Here is a 27,048-nt window from a genome sequence, read left to right as displayed (position 1 = left end):
TAAGACCTGTTTTTTGCAATGTGTTCTGTTCTGACTTTTTAATTGATTAACATGTATAACTGTGTCATGAATAAATTCTTTTATCATCTATGCCATCAATGTTGTCATGTAAATTCCCATATATTTCCAGGCAAGGCGTTTGATGATGCCCCGTGTGCCATAGAGAACCACTATGAGCCGATAGGGAACATCTTCCCTAGGATCACTGCCACAGCCACTGCCTCCATCATCGGCCCTGCCACGCCCCCCCAGGCAACCCCCACTGTGAAACCGGACCTGCCCCCCAAACCTCCTGGGCTGCTCAAGATGGGGGAGCCTGGTCAGGCCCCACGCAGGGTCAAGGCTCTCTACAACTTCAAGGGGGCCAATAATGATGAGGTAGAGTGCATGATATGGGCCATCTATTAAGCTCACCAGAGCACAACTTCTCATGGTGAGCTTGCCATGTGCTGGCCTTTCGTCTGTCCTGATATGTGCCGTATACATTTACCTTTTGAATACTCTAGAGGCCACATTTATTATGTGATTATTACTTCATGAAACTTGGTGAGAACAATTCTTCATATGTTACAATGTATGAGTTTGAAACTGGGTCATCATCTTCGTCATCTTCGCCTGTGGTCCCATCTGGGACATAGGCTGCCGACCAGCTTAAATTCTGTTTTTATTCTGTTTAGCATTTCTGTAGCAATAAGGTTTCAACAGAGTAGGGTAGCTAGCCCTACGCCCAACCCTCCTCCTTTTTCAGCGCGGGCTTGGGACCGTCCTTGAGTTATCTTGAAACTGGGTCAAGTGAGGTCAAACACTTAGTCTCTAGGTCATATTGAAAAAAAATAAATAAATCATAGTACTCTAGAAATCTCAGTTTAAGTCAAATTCTTATGAAACTTGGTCAGAACATTTGTTCTTAAAATGTCTTGTACAAATTCAAAAAAGGTTCAGGTTCGTTAAAAACCAGGCAGCTAGGGGGTGGGGCAGTTTTTCTTATATGCCTATAGCAAACTTGTGAACACTCTAGAGAACCAAGTTCAAAGAAGATTAATGTTTGTCCAAAAACATGGCAGTCAGGGGACTGGGCAGTTTTTCTGATATAACTATACATGTAGTGAAACCTTGTGTCATTTTTGTTGTCTAACAATCTTCATGAAACTTGGTCACAACATCAAAAAAAAATTATAATCGCTTGGCAAAGTAAGAAAATGGTTTTGCTTTGTAAAAATACATGGACTCCAGGTGGCAGTACTAGTTAACTGGGGAGTTATTGCCGTAGGAAGCATTAAATGATTCTTAAGATAGCCAGCAATCCTGGTTTTGGCACTAAGTCCTGTGGTAATGCCTTCACAGTTGGAACCTGACATATTTCTGATGTATTATAGCTGATAATATTTTTTTAGAAGATTTTTCGTAAAATATTTTTAGATTAAGATGAAGTTAAAATAAGTAATAAATTGTCGGGTAGATTAGGTGTTTTAAACTCAAGACTAGCAGGTGGGTTGCCTTTATGGGGGGGGGCTTTAACATATTTTAGAGATGTATGCATGGTAAAATACTTATGGTACGTTCATTCTCAGATGATATATTTTTTTCATGCTTTTATCATTAGTTAAAGTGATATTATGGGCATTTTTCACTGTTAAATTGAGCTGAAACGAATTAATAGGTCAAAAAAGTTAGTTAACATGTGGTTACTGACCAAATATCTGCAACTCATCTTGCTACCAGTTGTTTATAAAAATATATTCTATATTCTAAGGTGACTCACCCAGTCCTCTAAGCGGAAATGATCCGTAAAACAAAATTGTGTTTTTGTGTCGTATGAACGAATCTGCACTAAAACTAAATTTAGGTTCACATGGTACATGCATGATCAGTTGTCAAACGAAACTACAGTTGATATTCAAATGCATTATTTTTCTCTTTCCGGGATATTGTTTTATTATGTTGATGCTGCATTAACAATATAAGTGTATATGAAGTGAAAACATCAAAAATAAACAATGGTTACGATAGACACCTATATACAGCTAGATGCCCATAATATCACTTTAAAACTAGTATAAACTTCATAGATTTGTTAGGAGACAATATTTAATGTCTTTTTTTCTGTTTTTTTTTTCCAGTTGTGTTTTACCAAAGGGGATATAATTACTGTCACACAAGCGATAGATGGTGGTTGGTGGGAGGGCACCTTGCATGGAAAGACAGGCTGGTTTCCTAGCAACTATGTGCGCGAGTTCAAACAAGGTACTTCTTGAAAATTTCATATCATTTTAACTTAGACTCTAACATTCGGGAGACTAACGATTAGCAGCAAAGATAATATTGAAACAAAATATATTGTGTTATTTTTATGCCCCCTTCGAAGAAGAGTTGGTATATTGTTATGCTCATGTCGGTCCGTATGTCCATATGTCTGTCCGTCCGTCCACCAGATGGTTTCCGGATCATAACTCAAGAACGCTTAGGCCTAGGATCATGAAACTTCATACATTGATCATGGCTCGCAGATGACCCCTATTGATTTTGATGTCACTAGGTCAAAGGTCAAGGCCACGGTGACCCAAAATAGTAAAATGGTTTCCGGATGATAACTCAAGAACGCTTATGCCTAGGATCATGAAACTTCATAGGTACATTGATCATGACTCGCAGATGACCCCTATTTATTTTCAGGTCACTAGGTTAAAGGTCAAGGTCACGGTGACCCAAACTAGTAAAATGGTTTCAGGATGATAACTCAAGAACGCTTAGGCCAAGGATCATGAAACTTCATAGATACATTGATCATGACTCGCAGATGACCCCTATTGATTTTCAGGTCACTAGGTTAAAGGTCAATGTCACGGTGACCCGAAATAGTAAAATGGTTTCCGGATGATAACTCAAGAACGCTTATGCCTAGAATCATGAAACTTCATAGGTACATTGATCATGACTCGCAGATGATCCCTATTGATTTTCAGGTCACTAGGTTAAAGGTCAAGGTCACGGTGACCCGAAATAGTAAAATGGTTTCCGGATGATAACTCAAGAACGCTTATGCCTAGGATCATGAAACTTCAAAGGTACATTGATCATGACTCGCAGATGACCCCTATTGACTTTCAGGTCACTAGGTCAAAGGTCACGGTGACTTGACACAGTAAAATGGTTTCCGGATGATAACACAAGAAAGCTTACGCCTAGGATCATGAAACTTCATAGGTACATTGATCATGACTCGCAGATGAACCCTATTGATTTTCAGGTCACCAGGTCAAAGGTCAAGGTCACAGTGCCAAAAAACGTATTCACACAATGGCTGCCACTGCAACTGACAGCCCATATGGGGGGCATGCATGTTTTACAAACAGCTCTTGTTTAATGATAAGATGTTCTAAATGCCCCCAAAGAGTTTTTGTTTAAATTTGCTTTCTCATGCAATTATTTTATAAATCATATTTTGACCATTTGATAAAAATAATTATTTTCAGTATGGAATGATCATTTAAACCTTAAAACAACATAGAACATACAATATCATATAAGAAAACAAGTTTTCCAGTATATATGAGCCATGTTCTGGGAATACTTCGACAATGGCAAGTGCGTAATGTTTCATTGGACAGAGTGTTTTTACTGTCCCTTTACAGAGTTGACGGGCAGTTTGAGGGGTGGTCCTGGTGCAATAGTGACGGTGGATAAGACACAGGAGGTGCCCAAACATTACCGAGAGAGCATGCAGTACTACCACAATGTGGTGAGAACTCTGGCAGAATTATTGCCCGTTTGTCAACTAAAGTTTATACATCACCATATTTTTGGGGGGATTTTTAACCAGGTTTTCCGAAGGAAAAAAATGGTTATTAGATTGGCGAATGCGGGCGGGCTGGCTGGCTGGCGGGCTGGCTGGCTGGCTGGCTGGCTGGCGGGCTGGCGGGCTGGCGGAATAAGCTTGTCCGGGCCATAACTATGTTGTTCATTGTCAGATTTTAAAATCATTTGGCACATTTGTTCACCATCATTGGACGGTGTGTCGCGCGAAATAATTACGTCAATATCTCCAAGGTCAAGGTCACACTTTGAGTTCAAAGGTCAAAAATGGCCATAAATGAGCTTGTCCGAGCCATAACTATGTCGTTCATCGTCAGATTTTAAAATCATTTGGCACATTTGTTCACCATCATTGGACGGTGTGTCGCGCGAAATAATTACGTCGATATCTCCAAGGTCAAGGTCACACTTTGAGTTCAAAGGTCAAAAATGGCCATAAATGAGCTTGTCCTGGCCATAACTATGTCATTCATTGTGAGATTTTAAAATCATTTGGCACATTTGTTCACCATCATGGGACGGTGTGTCCCACGAAAGAATCACGTCAATATCTCCAATGTCAAGGTCGCCACGACTAAAAATAGATTTAAAAAAAAAAAAAAAACTTATAAAGGGGGTTAATTTTTTTAGGTCATTTCAAAAGTTCAGTTTGAGTTTTCTCCCTTTATCAGATTTTTTTTTCACAATGAAAACCTGGTTTTGTGACAATTTTGTCCCTTGTTGGTCTTCTACAACTGGATGGCTCTTGTTAAAACATTCAAAAATGTGCACATAATCATAAAGAAAGTAATTTGACTGCCACCGGCTTTAGTTGAATAATGGCCCTTGGTCTTTTTGTCCACTGGTGACTGTTAAGTGGGTATGTCTGTGTCCAATCATGTGATGTGGGGGCATCAGTGTATGTGACTCATTTCTTGTTAATGTGAATCATCTACCTGTTGGACAGTGTAAAAGCCGTGCTGGCTAGGTAGTGTTGGTATGGCGCTGAGTTACAAATCTAAGGATTGCAGGTTCTATTCCAGATCTAGGAACATACCTACATGGTTTGAGGATTGAGAGCTTGTAAAGAGAACACTGTGATACATGTATGACTGAAATACTGTTGAAAATGATAGGGGATTGAAATAAACATGCATTATAAACTGACAGCATGCCTTGTTGTTCTGTTAAGGTTCTGAAGAATGTGATAGACACAGAGAGGGCCCATGTGGCAGAGATGACATCTGTACTGCAGAACTACATCAGGCCCATCATCAGCAGTGATGTGTATGTAATACATGTTTGAATGCATTATAAAATCGTGACATCAAAAATGTTTTGTAATTTCACAAATTTAACCCATTTATGCCTCTCCCATCCTTCTAAATTGGATCAATTTATTTCCAAAATTAGGGATTTCTAGTATATTTATTTCTATATTTAGAATATTTCTTACAGAAATTCCTTAAAGCAAACAGCGCAGACCCTGATGAGACGCCGCATCATGCGGCGTCTCATCTGGGTCTACGCTGTTTGCCAAGGCCTTTTTTCTAGACACTAGGCTTAAATGGGTTAAATCCAACTTTGGGTCTAGTACTCCACATTGTGTGCACTGTGTACTTGCAGGTGGGCCAGTAAGGAGATCTCAGAGCTGACCCACAGTCTAGAGGACATCCTAACATTCCAACAGAACTTCCTGGTCTCCCTAGAGGAATGCTCCAAGTATGTGCACACTATAGAGTTTAGTTTGATTATCAGCTTAAACGCTGCTCTTATTGTTATTTTCATAAAACTATAAACTTGAGGTGGTAAGGTTTCCTTCTCCAAGTTCATGCAAATTTATGTTATCTTTTAACTTTTAAATCTTTTTATGTATGACTCTTTTGAGTTTTCTAAATCAGCTCATTGCTCGAGGAATTATGTTCTATCCTAACCTTTGGCATGCTCTCCAAGTTCAGCAGTTTTCACTCAATCCTCAAGGAATGTTATTTATGGCAATATCTGTGTTGTTGTTCAGACACCCTGATGATCAGCGGCGGGTGGGTGGGGTGTTCATGCGTCACGCACCCTCACTGAAGGAGCTTTACACCAGATACTGCGCCAACCACCCCCGGGCAGTGGCCACACTGCAGAAAAATACGTAAGTCATGTGCTTGATGTGCTTGGTGAAACATATTGAAATGCGTGACCCATGCCTTATTTAGACAGCTCTTTTGCAGGACATTTAAATGGGACTTAAAGAATGTTGTTGTTTTTAGCTCTACTGGACAAAGGCCTAAAGAACTTATGTCATGGCGTGGTTTTTCCATGTGTGCGTGCGTGCGTTAGACTTTTTCTTGTTTACGCAATAAAGTCCACAGTTTTCATTCGATTTTTTTTAAACTTGTTCAGTGTCTTTATATTAATAAGGAATCGAACCCTATTGAAAATGGGTTACATCAGAGTAAAAAGTCCAGAATTAGCTCCCCTTGCATTTGAGAAAATTGTGAAATAAGGCTTGTTTACGCAATAAAGTCCACAGTTTTCATCCGATTCTTTTCAAACTTGTTCAGTGTCTTTATATTAATGAGGACTTGAACCCTATTGAAAATGGGTTACATCAGAGTAAAAGGTCCAGAATTAGCTCCCCTTGAATTTGAGAAAATTGTGAAATAAGGCTTGTTTACGCAATAAAGTCCACAGTTTTCATCCAATCATTTCCCAACTTGCACAGTGTCTTTATCTGAATTATGAGTCAAACCCTACTGAAAATGAGCAATATCGGAGTTATAAGTCCAGAATTATCTCCCCTTCAATTTGAGAAAAAATGTAAATCTTAAACATTTTGCCATAACTTTTGCAATATTGAAGATAGCAACTTCATATTTGGCATGCATGTGTATCTCATGGAGTTGCACATTTTGAGTGGTGAAAGGTCAAGGTCATCCTTCAAGGTCAAAGGTCAACAAAAAAATCAAAGAGTTGCAGAAGGGGACATGGTGTTTCTGACAAACACATTTCTTGTTTGTTTACATATAAAGTTCAATCCTTTTATATCATCAAGGGCCAGAACCCCATTGAGAGTGAAGAAAATTTGTACAAGTTATTGATGAAAAGGAGCCATTTGAAGTTTAAATTTTACGTTTCTTCTTGTTTGTGCGATAAATTTCCCATTTTGGGTCTGTTTATTTAAAACTTACTCAGATTGTTCATACTATCAAGGGCTTGAGCCCTATTGATTCCAGCCAGTAGAGCGCTTCAAGCCCTGATGGGCCTCTTGTTAGTGCATAGCTTTAGTTAATTGTTTTGTATTGCATCAAATTCGTGTTCTTTTTCAATTTGAAAGTCTTTCTGCACCTGATATCCCATGTGTGTATTCTGTGTGTGCAGTGAAGAGCTAAACAAGTTCATGGAGAAGTTGGGAGCCACGCCCCCTGGCTCCATGACCCTGGCCACCATGCTGTCAAAGCCTTTCACACGCCTAGACAAGTACCCCATGCTTCTCAAAGAGCTAGAGAGGCACATAGAGGTATGAACTTCGGGATACAGTGGAGGGAAGGTGGGGGCTACCTTGCTAGTTTCCCATGACGCTTAAAGACATACTAGTATAGATTATAGAGAGACATGTAAAGATGTGTAGTCAAAGGACTACAAGTATTGTGGACGTTTGTTTTGTAGCCTGAATGAATAGAAAGTTAATGTATTCATAATAAAGAAGTGTTTCAAATTTTGCTGTTAAATTATTTTGCAAACAAACAATAATGCACACTGTATCTAAGAAAACAATAATGAACACTGTATCTAAGAAAACAATAAGGAACACTGTATCTAAGAAAACAATAATGAACACTGTATCTAAGAAAACAATAATGAACACTGTATCTAAGAAACAATAATGAACACTGTATCTAAGAAAACAATAATGAACACTGTATCAAAGAAAACAATAATGAACACTGTATCTAAGAAAACAATAATGAACACTGTATCTAAGAAAACAATAATGAACACTGTATCTAAGAAACAATAATGAACACTGTATCTAAGAAAACAATAATGAACACTGTATCAAAGAAAACAATAACGAACACTGTATCTAAGAAAACAATAAAGAACACTGTATCAAAGAAAACAATAATGAACACTGTATCTAAGAAAACAATAATGAACACTGTATCGAAGAAAACAATAATGAACACTGTATCTAAGAAAACCATAATGAACACTGTATCTAAGAAAACAATAATAAACACTGTATCTAAGAAACAATAATGAACACTGTATCAAAGAAAACAATAATGAACACTGTATCTAAGAAAACAATAATGAACACTGTATCTAAGAAACAACAATGAACACTGTATCTAAGAAAACAATAATATACACTGTATCTAAGAAACAATAATGAACACTGCATCTAAAAAAACAATAATAAACACTGTATCTAAGAAACAATAATGAACACTGTATCTAAGAAAAATAATGAACACTGTATCTAAGAAAAATAATGAACACTGTATCTAAAAAACAATAACAAACACTGTATTTAAGAAAACAATAATGAACACTGTATCTAAGAAAACAATAATGAACACTGTATCTAAGAAATCAATAATGAACGCTGTATCTAAGAAAACAATAATGAACACTGTATCTAAGAAAACAATAATGAACGCTGTATCTTAGAAACAATAATGAACACTGTATCTAAGAAAACCTTGATTTAAGCATTTTATGTAAACTTTCTTATAAAGTCATAAGTTAAACAATGTCTGAGCATATGCATTGCATTGTTTATCAATGACTATGAAAAGTGTCAATCTGTCTGTACCTGGTATGTGAAGTGACTTTTGTCACCACTCTCCATGCATTTTCTGCCTTTACAGGAGAGCCATGTGGACAGAGGTGACACTCAGAGAGCCATTGCAGTGTTCAAAGATATAGCAGTAAGTAAGGACAATGTAGCATTAGTAATACACAGGTGAGAAATTGTAGTGTTCAAAGATATTGCAGTAAATAAGGACAATGTAGCATTAGTAATACACAGGTGGGATATTGTAGTGTTCAAAGATATAGCAGTAAATAAGGACAATGTAGCATTAGTAATACACAGGTGAGATATTGTAGTGTTCAAAGATATTGCAGTAAATAAGGACAATGTAGCATTAGTAATACACAGGTGAGATATTGTAGTGTTCAAAGATATAGCAGTAAGTAAGGACAATGAAGCATTAGTAATACACAGGTGGGATATTGTAGTGTTCAAAGATATTGCAGTAAATAAGGACAATGTAGCATTAGTAATACACAGGTGGGATATTGTAGTGTTCAAAGATATTGCAGTAAATAAGGACAATGTAGCATTAGTAATACACAGGTGGGATATTGTAGTGTTCAAAGATATTGCAGTAAATAAGGACAATGTAGCATTAGTAATACACAGGTGGGATATTGTAGTGTTCAAAGATATTGCAGTAAGTAAGGACAATGGAACATTAGTAATACACAGGTGGGATATTGCAGTGTTCAAAGATATAGCAGTAAGTAAGGAACATGTTGCCTTAGTAATACACAGGTGGGACATTGTTATATCAATGTCAGGGTAGACACATGGGCAGCCAATGCAGTGTTCAAAGATATAGCTAAGGGTGATTATGTTTTTGAATGAGACATTTATGTTAATGTAAGAGATTGGCAGATACATGTATCACAATATTTGCAGTTTGTAGAACACATGTGTTTCGCATAATAAGTTGTGTTTTTTTAAGTCACAAAAAAGTTTGATAATTTTAAAAGTTTGATAAGGTTTATTGATGTTGTTAAACTATCTTGATATCGTCATATATGTTTCTTTTCTCTATCTTAGGTTAAATTATATGTAAAAATTGACATGATGATGGTTGGTATTCTCTTCCACCAAGAGTGCATAAAACCATTATTATCTCTCAACAAAGGAGGAGGGATATAGAATTGGCGTTGTCCGTCCATCCGTCTGTCTGTCACAAAACTGTTAGGGCTATATCTCAGAAACTATATAAGATATCGACATGAAACTTCATATGTGTATAGATATCAATGAGGAAAAGTACTGTGCACAAGAACCATAATCCTACACTTTCTTTAATAAGAGTTATTTCCCTCTGTTTTCTTTGTATGTTGGAACTTTTCAGGGCTAAAGCTCATAAATGATACAACATTTCAACAAGAAATTTCATGGGTGTGTAGAAATCAATGGGAAGAAGTGCCATGCACAAGAACCATAAACCGTCACTTTCTTAACTAAGAGTTATTGCCCTTTGTTATTTTTGTGTTATGTAACTTTTCAAGGCTATATTTCAGATACATAATAATATTTAAACATGAAACTTCACAGGTGTATAGATATCTATGAGGAGAATTGCAATACATAAAAACAATTGCCCTACATTTTATTATTTGTTCATGATAACAGATTATACCGTATATTAAGGGATTTGCACCCATTCCATAAACACAATTTATTTGGTGGGGGATTTGCTTGTCACTGAAAGTTTTCAGACATTAACAAATAATTATTGCATAAACTCTATCTATAATGCCCTCTGGCGGGGTGCAGAAACTTGGCTGCGCACTCGGGCAGGAACAGATTTTTTGAGCGCCCGCAGATGATCATGCCCTCAAAAACGTGTATTATCCCTATATTAATTTTATTTGTGTCAATTGATTTAAAAAAATTCCCAACATACAGTGTTGAAAATTTAGAGACAGACTGAAAATATACCATCATGATGTACTGATAATACTTTCTTTCAGAACCATTGTTTGGAAGTGAGACGGTTGAAGGAAATGGAACATGAGATCATCACCAGCACCATCAAGGGTTGGGAAGGGGAGGTAATCAGACAATAAAATAAGCCCGGTTCTGTGAAGAATGTGCTTAATACATGTGCATAAAGTGTTGTTCCAGATTAGCCTGTGCTGTCTTCATATAGGCTTATAAAGGAAAATACTTTTATGGAACTTTTTGTTTAAAGAGAGTCCTGCCTTAATGAAAATGCAGTTGAGGCAAAATGTGTTGCCACTGTTAAGCCTTTGTGGACACTATGCACATGTATTAAGACCAGTTTTTCCATCACATGAATTTTTTTCATGGGTTTTTAAACTCATTAAACAAAGGTAAAATCTACTGTATGTACTGAGATCCATTGATAGGCATACAAAGATTTCCTTTAGTAAAAGTAAGTCAATTTTAATGTCATGCTTATTTCATTAATATTTTTATGCCCCCCTTCGAAGAAGAGGGGGTATATTGTTTTGCTCATGTCGGTCCGTCCACCAGATGGTTTCCGGATGATAATTCAAGAACGCTTAGGCCTAGGATCATGAAACTTCATAGGTACATTGATCATGACTGTCAGATGACCCCTATTGATTTTCAGGTCACTAGGTCAAAGGTGAAGGTCACAGTGACTCGAAATAGTAAAATGGTTTCCGGATGATAACTCAAGAAGGCTTACGCCTAGGATCATGAAACTTCATAGGAATATTGATCATGACTGGCGGATGACCCCTATTGATTTTCAGGTCACTAGGTCAAAGGTCAAGGTCACAGTGACTCGAAACAGTAAAATGGATTCCGGATGATAACTCAAGAATGCTTACGCCTACTAGGATCATGAAACTTCATAGGTACATTGATCATGACTGGCAGATGACCCCTATTGATTTTCAGGTCACAAGGTCAAAGGTCAAGGTCACAGTGACTCGAAACAGTAAAATGGTTTCCGGATGATAACTCAAGAATGCTTACGCCTATAATCATGAAACTTCAAAGGAACATTGATCATAACTGGCAGATGACCCCTATTGATTTTCAGGTCACTAGGTCAAAGGTCAAAGTCACAGTGACTCGAATAAGTAAAATGGTTTCCTGATAATAACTCAAGAATAATTAGGCCTAGGATCATGAAACTTCATAGGTGCATTGATCATGACTGGCAGATGACCCCTATTGATTTTCAGGTCACTAGATCAAAGGTCAAGGTCGCAGTGACAAAAAACTTATTCACACAATGGCTGCCACTACAACTGACAGCCCATATGGGGGGCATGCATGTTTTACAAACAGCCCTTGTTTAATAAACAAACCCTGTCATTGATAATATACCCTGTTAAAACAATGAATTTTACAGTGTAACATCATCAATCCAGGCTTTGAATTGAAATGATGAGTTTTGGCAATAATAAAAAATGGATGTATTGAAATTTAATGTTACTATGAAAATTCACATTTATTATTAAATTTATTTCATTTAAGAATTTTTGTTTGAACAAGGAAAAAGTAAAGGGAAGGGATTTAAGAAAGGGACAAATATATGTGTGTTCAAGTTAACATTCATACTCAGTTGAGTCAAACTTTTGAGTTTAAAAAATAAAAATGAGTTAAAGCCTTCAATTCTGAATGTTCATAGTCACATGGCCAGGAGCTCAGAGTGAAATAGCGGCTTTTTGGGAAAACTGGTCTAAATGCATGTGCATAAAGTGTTGTCCCAAACTAGCCCTTGCACACTTTCCGCCCGAACTGGATTTTCATTAAAAAGAAACTTCCTTTAAATGAAAAATTAAATAGAAGCAGAAAGTGTTGTCCCTGATTATCCTATGCAGACTGCTGTGTCTTATCTGGGAGGACACTACTTACATGCATTTAGCCTTGTTTCCTAAGACAAGTCTCAGCATATTGAGTTTTCTAGACTTTGGAGCTTTTGAAAGGGAAGTTGTCTCTCTTCTGTTTAGTTCAGCAATGACTTGAGAGTTGATTGGTGTTAATGTGTAATAAGTTAGTTTTAAATTCTGCGTATGCACCCTGTTAAAAAACTGCCATATGGGAACATTCAAGTCTGTACATGGTTGGAAGAACATACATTTTTCAAAGAATTACCTTGCCCAAAAGGTTTTAAGAACAAGATGTCTTGGTCAAAAGTCAGAGTCAAATATAGGAACATCTTCCTCAGATCATTCTCCAATGAATTTGTTAATTTACTATGTCCAGCATGGATACACTTTCAAATAAGATTGCAGAATTAACAGGGATTATTTTACTTAGTGTCTAGCACAAGGCCCAGATCAAGGTCACAATTGACGTTCAAAGCAAACTCTTGGCATAAATATTATTTTTGAGCATACTGAGATGGAGTTGCACAAGCAAGATTAAGATTTCAATGTTTAAGTTCCAGGTCACAATTCATGTGATGTGTTGACTGCCCCACTGTTACATCATGTGATGTGTTTACTCCCCCACTGTTACATCATGTGATGTGTTTACTTCCCCACTGTTACATCATGTGATGTGTTTACTCCCCCACTGTTACATCATGTGATGTGTTTACTCACCCACTAATACATCATGTGATGTGTTTACTTCCCCACTGTTACATCATGTGATGTGTTTACTCTCCCACTGTTACATCATGTGATGTGTTGACTGCCCCACTGTTACATCATGTGGTGTGTTTACTCCCCCACTGTTACATCATGTGATGTGTTGACTGCCCCACTGTTACATCATGTGATGTATTGACTGCCCCACTGTTACATCATGTGATGTGTTGACTGCTCCACTGTTACATCATGTGATGTATTGACTGTCCCACTGTTACATCATGTGATGTGTTTACTCCCCCACTGTTACATCATGTGATGTGTTGACTTCCCCACTGTTACATCTTGTGATGTGTTGACTGCTCCACTGTTACATCATGTGATGTGTTTACTCTCCCACTGTTACATCATGTGATGTATTGACTGCCCCACTGTTATATCATGTGATTTGTTCACTTTCCCACTGTTACATCATGTGATGTGTTTACTCCCCCACTGTTACATCATGTGATGTGTTTACTGTCCCACTATTAAATCATGTGATTTGTTCACTTCCCACGGTTACATCATGTGATTTGTTCACTTCCCCACTGTTACATCATGTGATGTGTTTACTCCCCCACTGTTACATAATGTGATGTGTTGACTGTCCCACTGTTACATCATGTGATTTGTTCACTTTCCCACTGTTACATCATGTGATGTGTTTACTCCCCCACTGTTACATAATGTGATGTGTTTACTGCCCCACTGTTACATCACATGATTTGTTCTCTTCCCACTGTTACATCATGTGATTTGTTTACTTCCCCACTGTTACATCATGTGATGTGTTGACTGTCCCTCTGTTACATCATGTGATGTGTTGACTGTCCCACTGTTACATCATGTGATGTGTTGACTGTTCCACTGCACTTTTACAACATGTGATGTGTTGACTGCTGCACTGTTAAATCATGTGATGTGTTGACTGCTGCACTGTTAAATCATGCGATGGGTTGGCTGCTGCACTGTTACATCATGTGATGTGTTGACTGTCCCACTGTTACATCATGTGATGTGTTGACTGTCCCACTGTTACATCATGTGATGTGTTGACTGCTGCACTGTTGAATCATATGATGTGTTGACTGCTGCACTGTTACATCATATGGTGTGTTAACTGTCCCACTGTTACATCATGTGATATATTTACTGCTGCACTGTTACATAATATGCTATGTTGTCTGCCCATCTGTTACATCATGTGATGTATTGACTTCTGCACTGTTAAATCAAGTGATGCGTTGACTGCTACACTGTTACATCAAGTGATTTGTTGACTGCCCCACTGTTACATCATGTGATGTGTTGACTGCCCCACTGTTACATCATGTGAGGTGTTGACTGCTACACTGTTACCTCATGTGATGTGCACTGTGTTCAGGAGATCTGCCACCTGGGAGATGTGAAGCACCTGTCTCAAGTCAAGCTGGAGACAAGTACGGGGGACAAGTTGGACCGCATCTTCATACTCTTCCCCAACATTCTGCTCATGCTGTCAGTGAGTCCACGTCTCAGTGGATATCAGTACGAGGTAATGTTTCATAGTCAGAACGTCCCCATTTAGCATGCTTAGTTCTGAGACTTAATGGATTTTTACATGATTATGTAGATTTTTGTTGAAACAGATCAGAAACCAGCAGAGTAATAACATTTATGCATGGAGCGTAATTACTTTAATCTTTTCCTAATTTATATCTTTTAAGTTCTTATAGCAGTCTCATTCAGTTTGAGCTATTTATAAGTATCATTTAAGGAAATTCAGACACAAAGAATTATTTAAATGTATACTTAATCATTGACCTGTATTATTGCCTGTTCTCATTCTACTGTGTACTCTCCTGTATGTGTTCAGGGCAAGCTGCCACTGAGTGGTATGAAGGTCAATCCATGTGACAATGAGGAGTCAGACCTCTATCACTTTGAAATATCAGGTAAATACAAGCCTCGGTCTTTGTGTTAATGCATGTGGGTAAAGTGTCGTCCCAGTTTAGCCTGTGCAGGCTGCACAGGCTAATAGCAGGCAATGCTTTCCATGTTTAGACAATTTTTCGTTTAAAGTGAGTCTCTTCTAAATGAAAATCAACTTTAAGCTGATTATCCTGTGTGAACTGCATTGGCTAATCTGAGATGACAATTTACTATCATGCAATCAAGTTGAGTCCAGTTTTCTAAATTACTCTCAAATACTCACTTTCAAATGAGTTATACTATTTCAACATGGGATTTCTCCTATACATTTGTCTGAATCATACATTTTAGATGGGTTAAACAACTGTGTCTTATGGTCTCAAGCTCTAAGTTACCAGGCCATATAAACCAAAAGCTGTGAACACTCAAAGATGTCCTTTTGAATACAATTTAATAAACCATGCTATTCTCACTTTTACTCCTTGACCTTAGCTCATCAGGTGAAGGACCTAACAGCCAGACGTCTATTTAGGAGACACATTTCTTGGTAAAGTCAAGTTTGATGACTTTCACATGAAGTCATCCTGTTTCAGGTAGCATGATAGAGAAGATGATGGTGACTTGTGGTACGAAGGCAGAGGTGAACTCCTGGCTGGAAGCTCTAAAGAACCATGTCATCTCCAACCAGACACTCTCCAAACCAGTCAATGTGCAGGTATGTGTTCAAACATGTCATCTCCAACCAGACACTCTCCAAACCAGTCAATGTGCAGGTATGTGCTCAACCATGTCATCTCCAACCAGACACTCTCCAAACCAGTCAATGTGCAGGTATGTGTTCAAACATGTCATCTCCAACCAGACACTCTCCAAACCAGTCAATGTGCAGGTATGTGCTCAACCATGTCATCTCCAACCAGACACTCTCCAAACCAGTCAATGTGCAGGTATGTGCTCAACCATGTCATCTCCAACCAGACACTCTCCAAACCAGTCAATGTGCAGGTATGTGCTCAACCATGTCATCCCCAACCATTCACTCTCTAAACCAGTCAATGTGCAGGTATGTGCTCAACCATGTCATCTCCAACCAGACACACTCCAAACCAGTCAATGTGCAGGTATGTGCTCAACCATGTCATCTCCAACCAGACACTATCAAAACCACTCTATGTCAGGTATGTGCTCAACCATGACATCTCCAACCAGACACTCCAAACCAGTCAATGTGCAGGTATGTGCTCAACCATGTCATCTCTAACCAGACACTCTCCAAACCAGTCAATGTGCAGGTATGTGCTCAACCATGTCATATCCAACCAGACACACTCCATACCAGTCAATGTACAGGTATGTGCTCAACCATGTCATATCCAACCAGACACTCTCCAAACCAGTCAATGTACAGGTATGTGCTCAACCATGTCATCTCCAACCAGACACTCTCCAAACCAGTCATTGTTCAGGTATGTGCTCAACCATGTCATCTCCAACCAGACACTCTCCAAACCAGTCTATGTGCAGGTATGTGCTCAACCAGGTCATATCCAACCAGACACACTCAAAACCAGTCGATGTACAGGTATGTGCTCAACAAGGTCATATCCAACCAGACACTCTCCAAACCAGTCAATGTACAGGTATGTGCTCAACCAGGTCATATCCAACCAGACACACTCCAAACCAGTCTATGTACAGGTATGTGCTCAACCAGGTCATATCCAACCAGACACTCTCCAAACCAGTCAATGTACAGGTACGTGCTCAACCAGGTCATATCCAACCAGACACTCTCCAAACCAGTCAATGTACAGGTATGTGCTCAACCATGTAATCTCCAACCAGACACTCTCCAAACCAGTCAATGTACAAGTATGTGCTCAACCATGTCATATCCAACCAGACACTCTCCAAACCAGTCAATGTGCAGGTATGTGCTCAACCATGTCATCTCCAACCAGACACTCCAAACTAGTCAATGTGCAGGTATGTGCTCAACCATGTCATCCCCAACCATTCACTCTCTAAACCAGTCAATGTGCAGGTATGTGCTCAACCATGTCATCTCCAACCAGACACTATCCAAACCAGTCAATGTGCAGGTATGTGCTCAATCATGTCATCTCCAACCAGACACACTCCAAACCACTCTATGTCAGGTATGTGCTCAACCATGTCATCCCCAACCATTCACTCTCTAAACCAGTCAATGTGCAGGTATGTGCTCAACCATGTCATCTCCAACCAGACACTATCCAAACCAGTCAATGTGCAGGTATGTGCTCAATCATGTCATCTCCAACCAGACACACTCCAAACCAGTCAATGTACAGGTATGTGCTCAACCATGTCATCTCCAACCAGACACTATCCAAACCAGTCAATGTGCAGGTATGTGCTCAATCATGTCATCTCCAACCAGACACACTCCAAACCAGTCAATGTACAGGTATGTGCTCAACCATGTCATCTCCAACCAGACACTCTCCAAACCAGTCAATGTGCAGGTATGTGCTCAATCATGTCATCTCCAACCAGACACACTCCAAACCAGTCAATGTACAGGTATGTGCTCAACCATGTCATCTCCAACCAGACACTATCCAAACCAGTCAATGTGCAGGTATGTGCTCAATCATGTCATCTCCAACCAGACAATCTCCAAACCAGTCATTGTTCAGGTATGTGCTCAACCATGTCATCTCCAACCAGACACTCCAAACTAGTCAATGTGCAGGTATGTGCTCAACCATGTCATCCCCAACCATTCACTCTCTAAACCAGTCAATGTGCAGGTATGTGCTCAACCATGTCATCTCCAACCAGACACTATCCAAACCAGTCAATGTGCAGGTATGTGCTCAATCATGTCATCTCCAACCAGACACTCTCCAAACCACTCTATGTCAGGTATGTGCTCAACCATGTCATCTCCAACCAGACACTCTCCAAATCAGTCAATGTGCAGGTATATGCTTAAACATAATGTTGGATTTCATTATTGGGTGTTTTAGAAAACACATCATATGATATAGTGAAGTTTGTTTTCAAAGACCTCATCTTTCCTATGCACATAGAGCTGAATTCCTGTGTGTCAGGTGTCGATATCTCAGCCGTGTATCATCCACTGACCCCTTCCTCTGTGTCAGGTGTCGACCTCTCAGCCGTGTATCAGCACACTGACCCCTGCCAAGACGGCCAAGGTGAGCGTGACCCACGCCCTGGCCTCCACCTTCATGACCTCCAAGACATGGACCCTGTCATGCCTGCGCCCCTCTCCCCCTCTCCGACCCCCCATGGTGTACCGCGAGGACGGAATGAGGAGCCCACGCGCTGCCAGGAAACTGGGCCGACGCAAACCAGGTACCCTAGATCATAGACACGTCTGTAGACACCTCTGTAGACAGGCATCTTGGTAAATCGGGTGTTAATTGGTCTTCTGGAAATTTACATGCCTTAATAGTGAATACACTGTATAAATTTTGTTGATTTCTGTCTAAATATTTTTTTATCACTTTACAGATAAAAGAATTGATTCAAAAGAACACATATATAAACCTTGTTAGTTCAGCGCTAAGTATTATTCAGAGATTAAACATATGAATGATATTCAAGTGTATAAATGGCTCTTGGTTAGGATTTTGTGTTAACTTATTATGCTTACAATGAGTTGAAATAATAACATATTCTATTTAAAAAAAAAGAGGCTTGAACATTGAACAAACTTAAGTGTACTGCAAAACAATCTATAACGGATGTAGATTTGAATATTTAAATTGAGGCACCTACCGGTAGCCCATTTTGCTGCTATGTGATGCCATGTGGCCCGGTATGCTTTTGCAGAGAGGACCCAGTCTCAAGATGAGTACGACAAACAGTTCAGGAAATGTAAGCCATCGATATTGTCTCCTTGAATGTCCATTGCCTGCATTCAGTTCCAGTTAGAATTTGTTATGTTCCTTTTTAGTTTTCGTATTTACAGCTCTTTGCCATTGAATAGCTTTTATGTTTATTGGTATATTATGAATATATATATATGGCATGTGTATGCAGTAAACACTTTATTGTCATTATTAAACACCAACATCATCTGGTTATTTGGTTCTCGAAGTTTTGAAGTTTCTGTGATCTATATCAGTCTCAATATCTTGTTTACTTTGTGATTTGTATATTGTGGTGTGGAGGTAACTTTAACAAACAGTCATGTATGTCTTTAAACAAGATGATTTACATCGCTGGAGGGGATAATTTTATTTAACATATTGGTCTTTTTGTGCATTACATTGTTGTTAATCCACATCTATGTTTGCTTGTTTCTTACTTTCTTTATGGTGGGTTAAACCATGAGAATATAACCATACTTTATAACCAGTGTACGAGAAGTCAACATTGAAATAATATTGAAAAACAGGGCTTCATATTTTAAGAATATATTTTTGTGGTTTTCATATATTTTCACAGGGATTTTTTGTCAAGCTCCATCATAATTTAGCTTTGGGTTCAGGTCGTCCTACCTACACAGGGTCCTGGCAAAGAGCTGACATCTGCACTTGATTATTGTAGGAACTTCGATCAGAGAAAACTGGGCTTAATGCATGTGCTTAAAATGTTGTCCCAGAATATAGTGTGCAGTCAGCACAGGCTAATCTGGGATGACACTTTTCCCTGAGACTGGATTTTCATTAAGAAGAAACTTTCTTTTCTCTATTTTTTTTTATTAACACAGAAAGTGTCATTCCTGATGAGCCGGTGCAGAATTCCAAGCTTAATCTGGGACGACACTTTACGTGCATGCATTTAGCTCAGATTTCCAAGAATGCAGCACGTATGTCATCAGACCCAATGGAGTGTTGACTGTATTTTGTCCATAGAGAAGTCCCCACATTGCATGCTCAGTATTGATAACACACGGACTGCCTGTTAGTACCTAGTCCCAGACTTAGGATTCTGTAGTGTTGTTTTAGTCCTTAACTTTCTCACCTATTGTGGGTTAATATGGTTGGCATTAATATAATTTTTCAGTATGTTTTTACTGCATGCAATTTTATAAAAGAACAGTGTTATGCTATTATTGCAATTTTGGATGCATGTCAAAAATGATGTGATAATGTAATGATTTTTATCATAACTTGTTGTCACATATTATATTGAAGGATTGTTTATAAAGATAAGACCTTGTTTTACATTTGATACCTGTTTGAACCTGCAGGTGTGTTTAGTCCCTACCTGTGTCTGTCTGTCCACGTGTTTGTCTGTCTTAGCATCTGTTAGTCCATCTGAATTTGAATCCTGTCATAACTTAAAAAGTCCTCATGCTAGGTTGATGGAACTTGGTATTTGGATTCAGGGCCAAATGGTGAATATGCTTGTTGTCCCCTACCGGTGAAACCGGAGGGGACTTATGGTTTGCGCTCTGTGTGTCAGTCAGTCAGTCAGTCTGTCAGTCTGTCCGTCACACTTTTCTGGATCCTGCGATAACTTTAAAAGTTCTACATATTTTTTCATGAAACTTGAAACATGGATAGATGACAAAATGGTGATTATGCATGGCATTTCATTTTGTTCTTCTGTCGAAAATTCTGGTTGCTATGGCAACAAATAAAAAAAAAAGACTGGTGGAGTTTCACCGGTAGGGGACCATATTGCTTGTTAAATTTCTTTTTGATAAGCCAAATTGAGTTTGTTATGGTGACGTAATTGATTGAAAACTTAAATCTCAATCCACAATATCCCAAACAGTATGTAATCTAGGTTGATGAATGTGGATTGTGGATCTAGGTATGTGGATTGAGGGGAGCAATATGGGCAATAGGCATTTGGATAAAGGGCAGCAATATGGGCAATAGGGATATGGATAGAGGGCAGCAATATGGGCAATAGGCATGTGGATAAAGGGCAGCAATATGGGCAATGCCTATGTGGATAGAGGACAGCAATGTGGACAATAGGCATGTGGATAGAGGGCAGCAATATGGGCAATGCCTTTGTGGATAGAGGACATAAATATGGACAATAGGCATGTGGATAGAGGGCAGCAATATGGACAATGCCTATGTGAATAGAGGACAGCAATATGGACAATCGGCATGTAGATAGAGGGCAGCAATATGGGTTATAGGCATGTGGAAAGAGGACATTAATATGGGCAATAGGCATTTGGAAAGAGGGCAGCAATATGGGCAATAGGCATGTGGATAAGAGGGCAGCAATACGGGCTATAGGCATGTGGATAAGAGGGCAGCAATATGGGCTATAGGCATGTGGATAGAGTGCAGCAATACGGCAATAGGCATGTGGATAGAGGGAAGCAATCTGGGCAATAGGCATGTGGATAGAGGGCAGCAATATAGGCATGTGGATAGAGGGCAGCAATATGGGCTATAGACACGTGGATAGAGGGCAGCAATATGGTCAACAGGCATGTGGATAGAGGGCAGCAATATGGGCTATAGACACGTGGATAGAGGGCAGCAATATGGTCAACAGGCATGTGGATAGAGGGCAGCAATATGGGCAATAGGCATGTTATTTCAGTGTTATCTGTCTGACAAATCTGGATTTTGCTATAACTGGAGCGTACTCATGCTAGGTGGATGAAACTATATTTAATTATGCCCCCCTTGCAAGAAGAGGGGGTATATTGTTTTGCTCATGTCGGTCTGTCAATCAGTCCATCCGTCTGTCCACCAGATGGTTTCCAGATGATAACTCAAGAACGCTTAGGCCTAGGATCATGAAACTTCATAGGTACATTGATCATGACTGGCAGATGAACCCTATTGATTTTCATGTCACTAGGTCAAAGGTCAAGGTCACAGTGACTCGAAATAGTAAAATGGTTTCCGGATGATAACTCAAAAACGCCTAGGCCTAGGATCATGAAACTTCATAGGTAGATTGATCATGACTGGCAAATGACCCCTATTGATTTTCAGGTCACTAGGTCAAAGGTCAAGGTCACAGTGACTCAAAATAGTAAAATGGTTTCCGGATGATAACTCAAGAATTCTTACGCCTAGGATCATGAAACTTCATAGGAACATTGATCATGACTGGCAGATGACCCCTATTGATTTTCAGGTCACTAGGTAATAGGTCAAGGTCACAGTGACTCGAAACAGTAAAATGGTTTCCGGATGATAACTCAAGAATGCTTACGCCTAGGATCATGAAACTTCATAGGTTCATTGATCATGACTGGCAGATGACCCCTATCGATTTTCAGGTCACTAGGTCAAAGGTCAATGTCACAGTGACAAAAACCGTATTCACACAATGGCTCCACTACAACTGACAGCCCATATGGGGGGCATGCATGTTTTACAAACAGCCCTTGTTAGTATGTAAACAGATGGCCATAAGGGCAAGTTATTTCTGTGCTTTTTTGGGCAAAATAATTGTGGTTGCTGTTGTAACAGAAATGTAACACCAAAACTTGCATCCTTGGAACTCAAAAATAATTTAAGTTAGGTTGATGAAACTTGGTATGTGCATAGACAGCCTGTTGGTAATGTGAACATTATTTCAATTGTGTCCATCTGTCTGTCTTTCCCCACGAAAGATCTGAATCCAGCTGTCAAGTAAAAATTATTTAAGCTGGATTGATATTTTCAGTATTTGAGTCAGGCAAAAATTGGTTGCTTTTTACAGAAATAGGTATCAACTAAAATCTTAAGCAATCCTAAAATGTCCTGGGTGACTGTAAGAATGCTTGTCCAGTGTAAATGGGGTATAATCTCGGTGATTTAACTTGGTATTAGAATATAGGGCCATATGGTGAATAAGCACGTTATTTCAGGCTTATCGTCAGATCAAAATTGTGGTTGCTATGGTTTCAGAAATATTTGAAAACTATAATCTGGATCTTGAGAAAGTACGTATGCGAAGTTGATGACATTTATGGAGATTCTGTTTTTGCTTCAGCAACATTTACCTGTATGAAACCCACTGTTTGTTGGTGACGCAGCTCGTCTTTAATGTAGTTCATGTTGTTGCATGTGATATCTTCTGAAACTACAGGTGTGTTAAATTTAGGCATTTGTGTTGCATTTGATAGCTTTTGAACCTACAGGTGTGTTACATGTAGGTCATGTTGTTGCATCTGATACCTGTTTGCACCTACAGCTGTGTTACATGTAGGTCATGCTGTTGCATCTGATACCTGTTTGAACCTACAGCTGTGTTACATGTAGGTCATGTTGTTGCATCTGATACCTGTTTGAACCTACAGGTGTGTTAAATGTAGGTCATGTTGTTGCATATGATACCTGTTTGAACCTACAGGTGTGTTCAATGTAGGTCATGTTGTTGCATCTGATACCTGTTTGAACCTACAGTTGTGTTACAAGTAGGATATGTTGTTGCATCTGATAACTGTTTGAACCTACAGGTGTGTTCAATGTAGGTCATGTTGTTGCATCTGATACCTGTTTGAACCTACAGGTGTGTTACATGTAGGTCATGTTGTTGCATTTGATACATCTGTTTGAATATTAAGAAACTGAAAGACAAACTGAATGAATAAAGGCGAACTGTTGTGTATTGTGTCACAAAACTCACATCTTTAAAGAAGTAAAATGGACTCTACCCATACATCAAGTGAACATTTATGCAGATGCTTGTCATGTGTTAATGTGTCACAAAGTATTCTTGATATGCACACTTTCATGGTTTGCTTATTAATTGTTTATTTTAACAGCGGGGACTGATGAAATTGATTGCATTCAAAGCATTAATTTAACTGCTTTTTGGGGACACTGAATAATTATGTTTACATCTGGGACATATTTTTTTACCTATTGAACAATAATATCTTTTAGCTTGTATTTTTTTGTAATCTGCTAATGAATTTTATATAATTAGCAAGAAATGTCCCGTATGTTGACAAAGTTCATTTCCAGAACCATGGCACTCTGACAGTATCATGGTTTCTGATCCAGCTTGCCTGTTGTCATGGCACTCTGACAGTATCATGGTTTCTGATCCAGCTTGCCTGTTGTCATTGCTGTAATGTACAATATCAAACTGTGGACAATGTCCATGTTTCACACATGAAACAAGTCAAAGTACAGACTGCTGTCAACAGCCTCTCTGTGGGAAAACATGGCTAAATGTATGGGTGTCAATTGTCATCCCTGATAAGGCTATGCAGACTGCAAAGGCTTATTAGGGACCACACTTTATGCACATTCATGAAGTCCCGTTTTCCATAGCAAGGCTCATATTCATATAGAAGTTAGGTAATAGTTGACATATACCTACTATATAACCATTTTATAATGATTTTTTGCTCGGCTGTTTTAGGAGAAAACCCGAGGTATTGTCATAGCCAGCTCGTCGTCCGCAGTGCTAAAACCTTGACATTTTCCTCTAACATCAAAGTGCTTCCACCTACAACTTTGAAGCTTCAAACGTAGATGCACCTTGATGAGTTCTACACGCCACACCCATTTTTGGGTCACTAGGTCAAAGGTCAAGGTCACTGTGACCTCTAAAAAAAAAAAAATCTGACAAGCTTTCGCAACCCAGCGTGGCACCCGTTATGCAGTGCTCTTGTTTGACAATCTCCTGGGTGTCACCTCTTTAATATTAAAAAGAGCTTGTATGTTATCATACTTTTGAATAACAATCATGGCACACTATCAAAACCAGAGTTTATTGCCAACCAGATTGTATATATGAGCCTAGATCTGGAAAATTAGGCTTAATGCAATTGTGTTCAGTGTCGGCCCAGATTAGCCTGTGAGTCAGCATAGGCTTATCATGGACTACTCTTTCTGTTAAATGGATTTTCGTTTAGAAGAGACCTTCATTAAATGTATAATACCATAATATCAGAAAGATTTGTCCCTGATTTGACAGTGCGGACTGCACAGGCTAATCTGGGACGAGTGCTCCAGCTAGGCCTCAATGGAAGGGCGCCCCGCCCTGGCCATCAGAAGCCCCGCCCTGCCCTTCCCATGGCCTGCCTTGCCCTTTTATTATTAAAAAAAATATATATATATAAAATGTTGTTTTTATGCCCCCGGTAGGGTGGCATATAGCAGTTGAACTGTTCGTCCGTCAGTCAGTCCGTCCGTCCGTTTGTCCGAAAACTTTAACATTGGCCATAACTTTTGCAATATTGAAGATAGCAACTTGATATTTGGCATGCATGTGTATCTCATGAAGCTGCACATTTTGAGTGGTGAAAGGTCAACATCAAAGTCATCCTTCAAGGCTAAAAGTAAAAAAATACAATCCAAGGGTATTAAAAAGCTTTAAAAGGGAGATAATTTCTAAACCTGTCAAATGATATATTGAAATTTTATTTCAAAGTGGCGCAATAGCGGGCATTGTGTTTCTGACGAACACATCTCTTGTTGTTTTTGTTTTTGTGGAAGACATATTATAATTTATAAATCTCTTGTTACATTGTAATTAATTAATTCCTCATTGTGGACATTTTATTTGCATGGTTTAATAATAATGGAAATAATATCTTCTACTTTTTATTAATAACATAAAGCTTTATATACAACAGGGAGCATTTCAGATACGACTGGGCTTGAAAGAGCCCTTTTGACAAAATTCTGCGTGTTAAAAATGCCCTTTTGACAAAACAGCCCCTCCCTGCCCTTTTCAAATCCTAGCTGGAGCACTGTTGGATGACACTTTACGCATTATTAAGCCTGGTTTTCCAAGACCCAGACTCATATATACTGGTGAGGCAGTTGTTGGAGAAATGTGTTTGTATTTCTAGATGACCCACGTGTCAACTCGGAGGATGCTCTCATCTTGAAGGTGATTGAAGCTTACTGCACGAGCGCAAAGACCAGGCACACTGTCAACTCATGTAAGTGCAAATATGCTGCTCATTTCAGAGTTAACCTTTTACCACTCATATTCACGCTTTGACGTATTTGCAGTCCCTTAAATATTCAAATTAAATTTAAAAACTTTTCTACTTAATTAAAATTTAAGGCTTCATTTCCAACCCTAAGACTGATGACAAGTAAACAGCTTAAAACCTGAACAGACTGCAAGTAACTCGCAGGCTGTTCTGGTTTAATGCTGGTTGCATATAGCAATTTTCACTTTGCTCACAGTGAAAAGGGATAATCTTGATCCATTATTCTGCAGAATTCCAAAGACATGGTTTCAATATGCGCATAACCTGGTTCTCATCATTGAACTTTGAACAACAAACTTTTAAATATAAATAATTTACATTTAAATGTTCTTGAAAGTGAAATGCTTTTAGCTGTTTGTGAACAATTACTGTATCAAAGAATTCATTGATCATAGTGAAATAAATGTGATCAGGTTATTATGTTGAGGAAGTAAAAAGATTGAATCTTAGATATTGTTTCAAAATTGAGTCATTTAGAATTCTGAAATGTATTATTTAATTCCTACACTGGAATTGTTGGCTCAGTTGAACCCATCCACAAATTAAAGAAAACACTGTACAATCATATAATACCTATATTTTTGCAACGTATAATTTCACATATCTGTAAACTTATTTCAAATTTATTATTGTTAGTATTCTCTTTTTAGCTCACCTGAGCACAAGGCGCTCATGGTGAGCTTTTGTGATCGCCTTTTGTCCGTCGTCCGTTGTCCGTCGTGTGTTGTCCGTTGTGCGAAGTCAACATTTGCCTTGTTCACTCTCTAGAGGCCACATTTATTGTCCAATCTTCATGAAATTTTGCCAGAAGATTGGTTTCAATGATATCTTGTATGTGTTGGAAAATTGTTACATTTGCTTGAAAAACATGGCTGCCAAGGGGCGGGGCATTTTACCTTATATGGCTATATATGGCTATAGTAAAAACTTGTTAACACTTTAGAGGCCACATTTATTGTCTGATCTTCATGAAACTTGGTCAGAAGATTCATCCCAATAATATCTTGGAAGATTTCGAAAATGATGCCGGTTGGTTGAAAAACATGGCCACCAGGGGGCGGGGCATTTTTTCTTAT

General features: G+C 38.7%; 1 protein-coding gene and 1 long non-coding RNA gene across 10 annotated transcripts in view; both read left to right on the top strand.

Annotated features, from left to right (window-relative positions):
• LOC127833364 (rho guanine nucleotide exchange factor 7-like) overlaps positions 1–27,048 on the top strand; it is a 98,740-nt gene that overhangs the window by 42,777 nt on the left and 28,915 nt on the right. For 7 of the 9 annotated variants that reach the window (XR_008027386.1, XM_052358574.1, XM_052358567.1 and 4 more), the window contains exons 2-16: positions 131–378; positions 2,121–2,244; positions 3,633–3,739; positions 4,985–5,079; positions 5,419–5,514; positions 5,810–5,932; positions 7,162–7,300; positions 8,658–8,717; positions 10,564–10,644; positions 14,555–14,704; positions 15,026–15,104; positions 15,675–15,796; positions 18,231–18,444; positions 18,925–18,969; positions 25,823–25,915. Coding sequence is in view for 8 of the 9 variants with exons in the window: in XM_052358567.1 (XP_052214527.1) it covers positions 131–378; positions 2,121–2,244; positions 3,633–3,739; positions 4,985–5,079; positions 5,419–5,514; positions 5,810–5,932; positions 7,162–7,300; positions 8,658–8,717; positions 10,564–10,644; positions 14,555–14,704; positions 15,026–15,104; positions 15,675–15,796; positions 18,231–18,444; positions 18,925–18,969; positions 25,823–25,915 (1,776 nt within the window). In the remaining variant the exon portion in view is untranslated. The remainder of the gene's footprint in view (positions 1–130; positions 379–2,120; positions 2,245–3,632; positions 3,740–4,984; positions 5,080–5,418; positions 5,515–5,809; positions 5,933–7,161; positions 7,301–8,657; positions 8,718–10,563; positions 10,645–14,554; positions 14,705–15,025; positions 15,105–15,674; positions 15,797–18,230; positions 18,445–18,924; positions 18,970–25,822; positions 25,916–27,048) is intronic. The other 2 variants (XM_052358568.1, XM_052358572.1) reach the window with 1 other exon arrangement.
• Positions 15,833–16,443, top strand: LOC127833379 (uncharacterized). The gene is made up of 3 exons (XR_008027390.1): positions 15,833–15,912; positions 15,971–16,028; positions 16,432–16,443. It is a non-coding gene; the product is annotated as an uncharacterized LOC127833379 (long non-coding RNA).

The sequence above is a fragment of the Dreissena polymorpha genome, chromosome 6 (assembly GCF_020536995.1).
Source record: "Dreissena polymorpha isolate Duluth1 chromosome 6, UMN_Dpol_1.0, whole genome shotgun sequence".
In the NCBI taxonomy this organism is placed as follows: domain Eukaryota; kingdom Metazoa; phylum Mollusca; class Bivalvia; order Myida; family Dreissenidae; genus Dreissena; species Dreissena polymorpha.
This window is presented reverse-complemented; position numbering and strand designations above follow the sequence as displayed.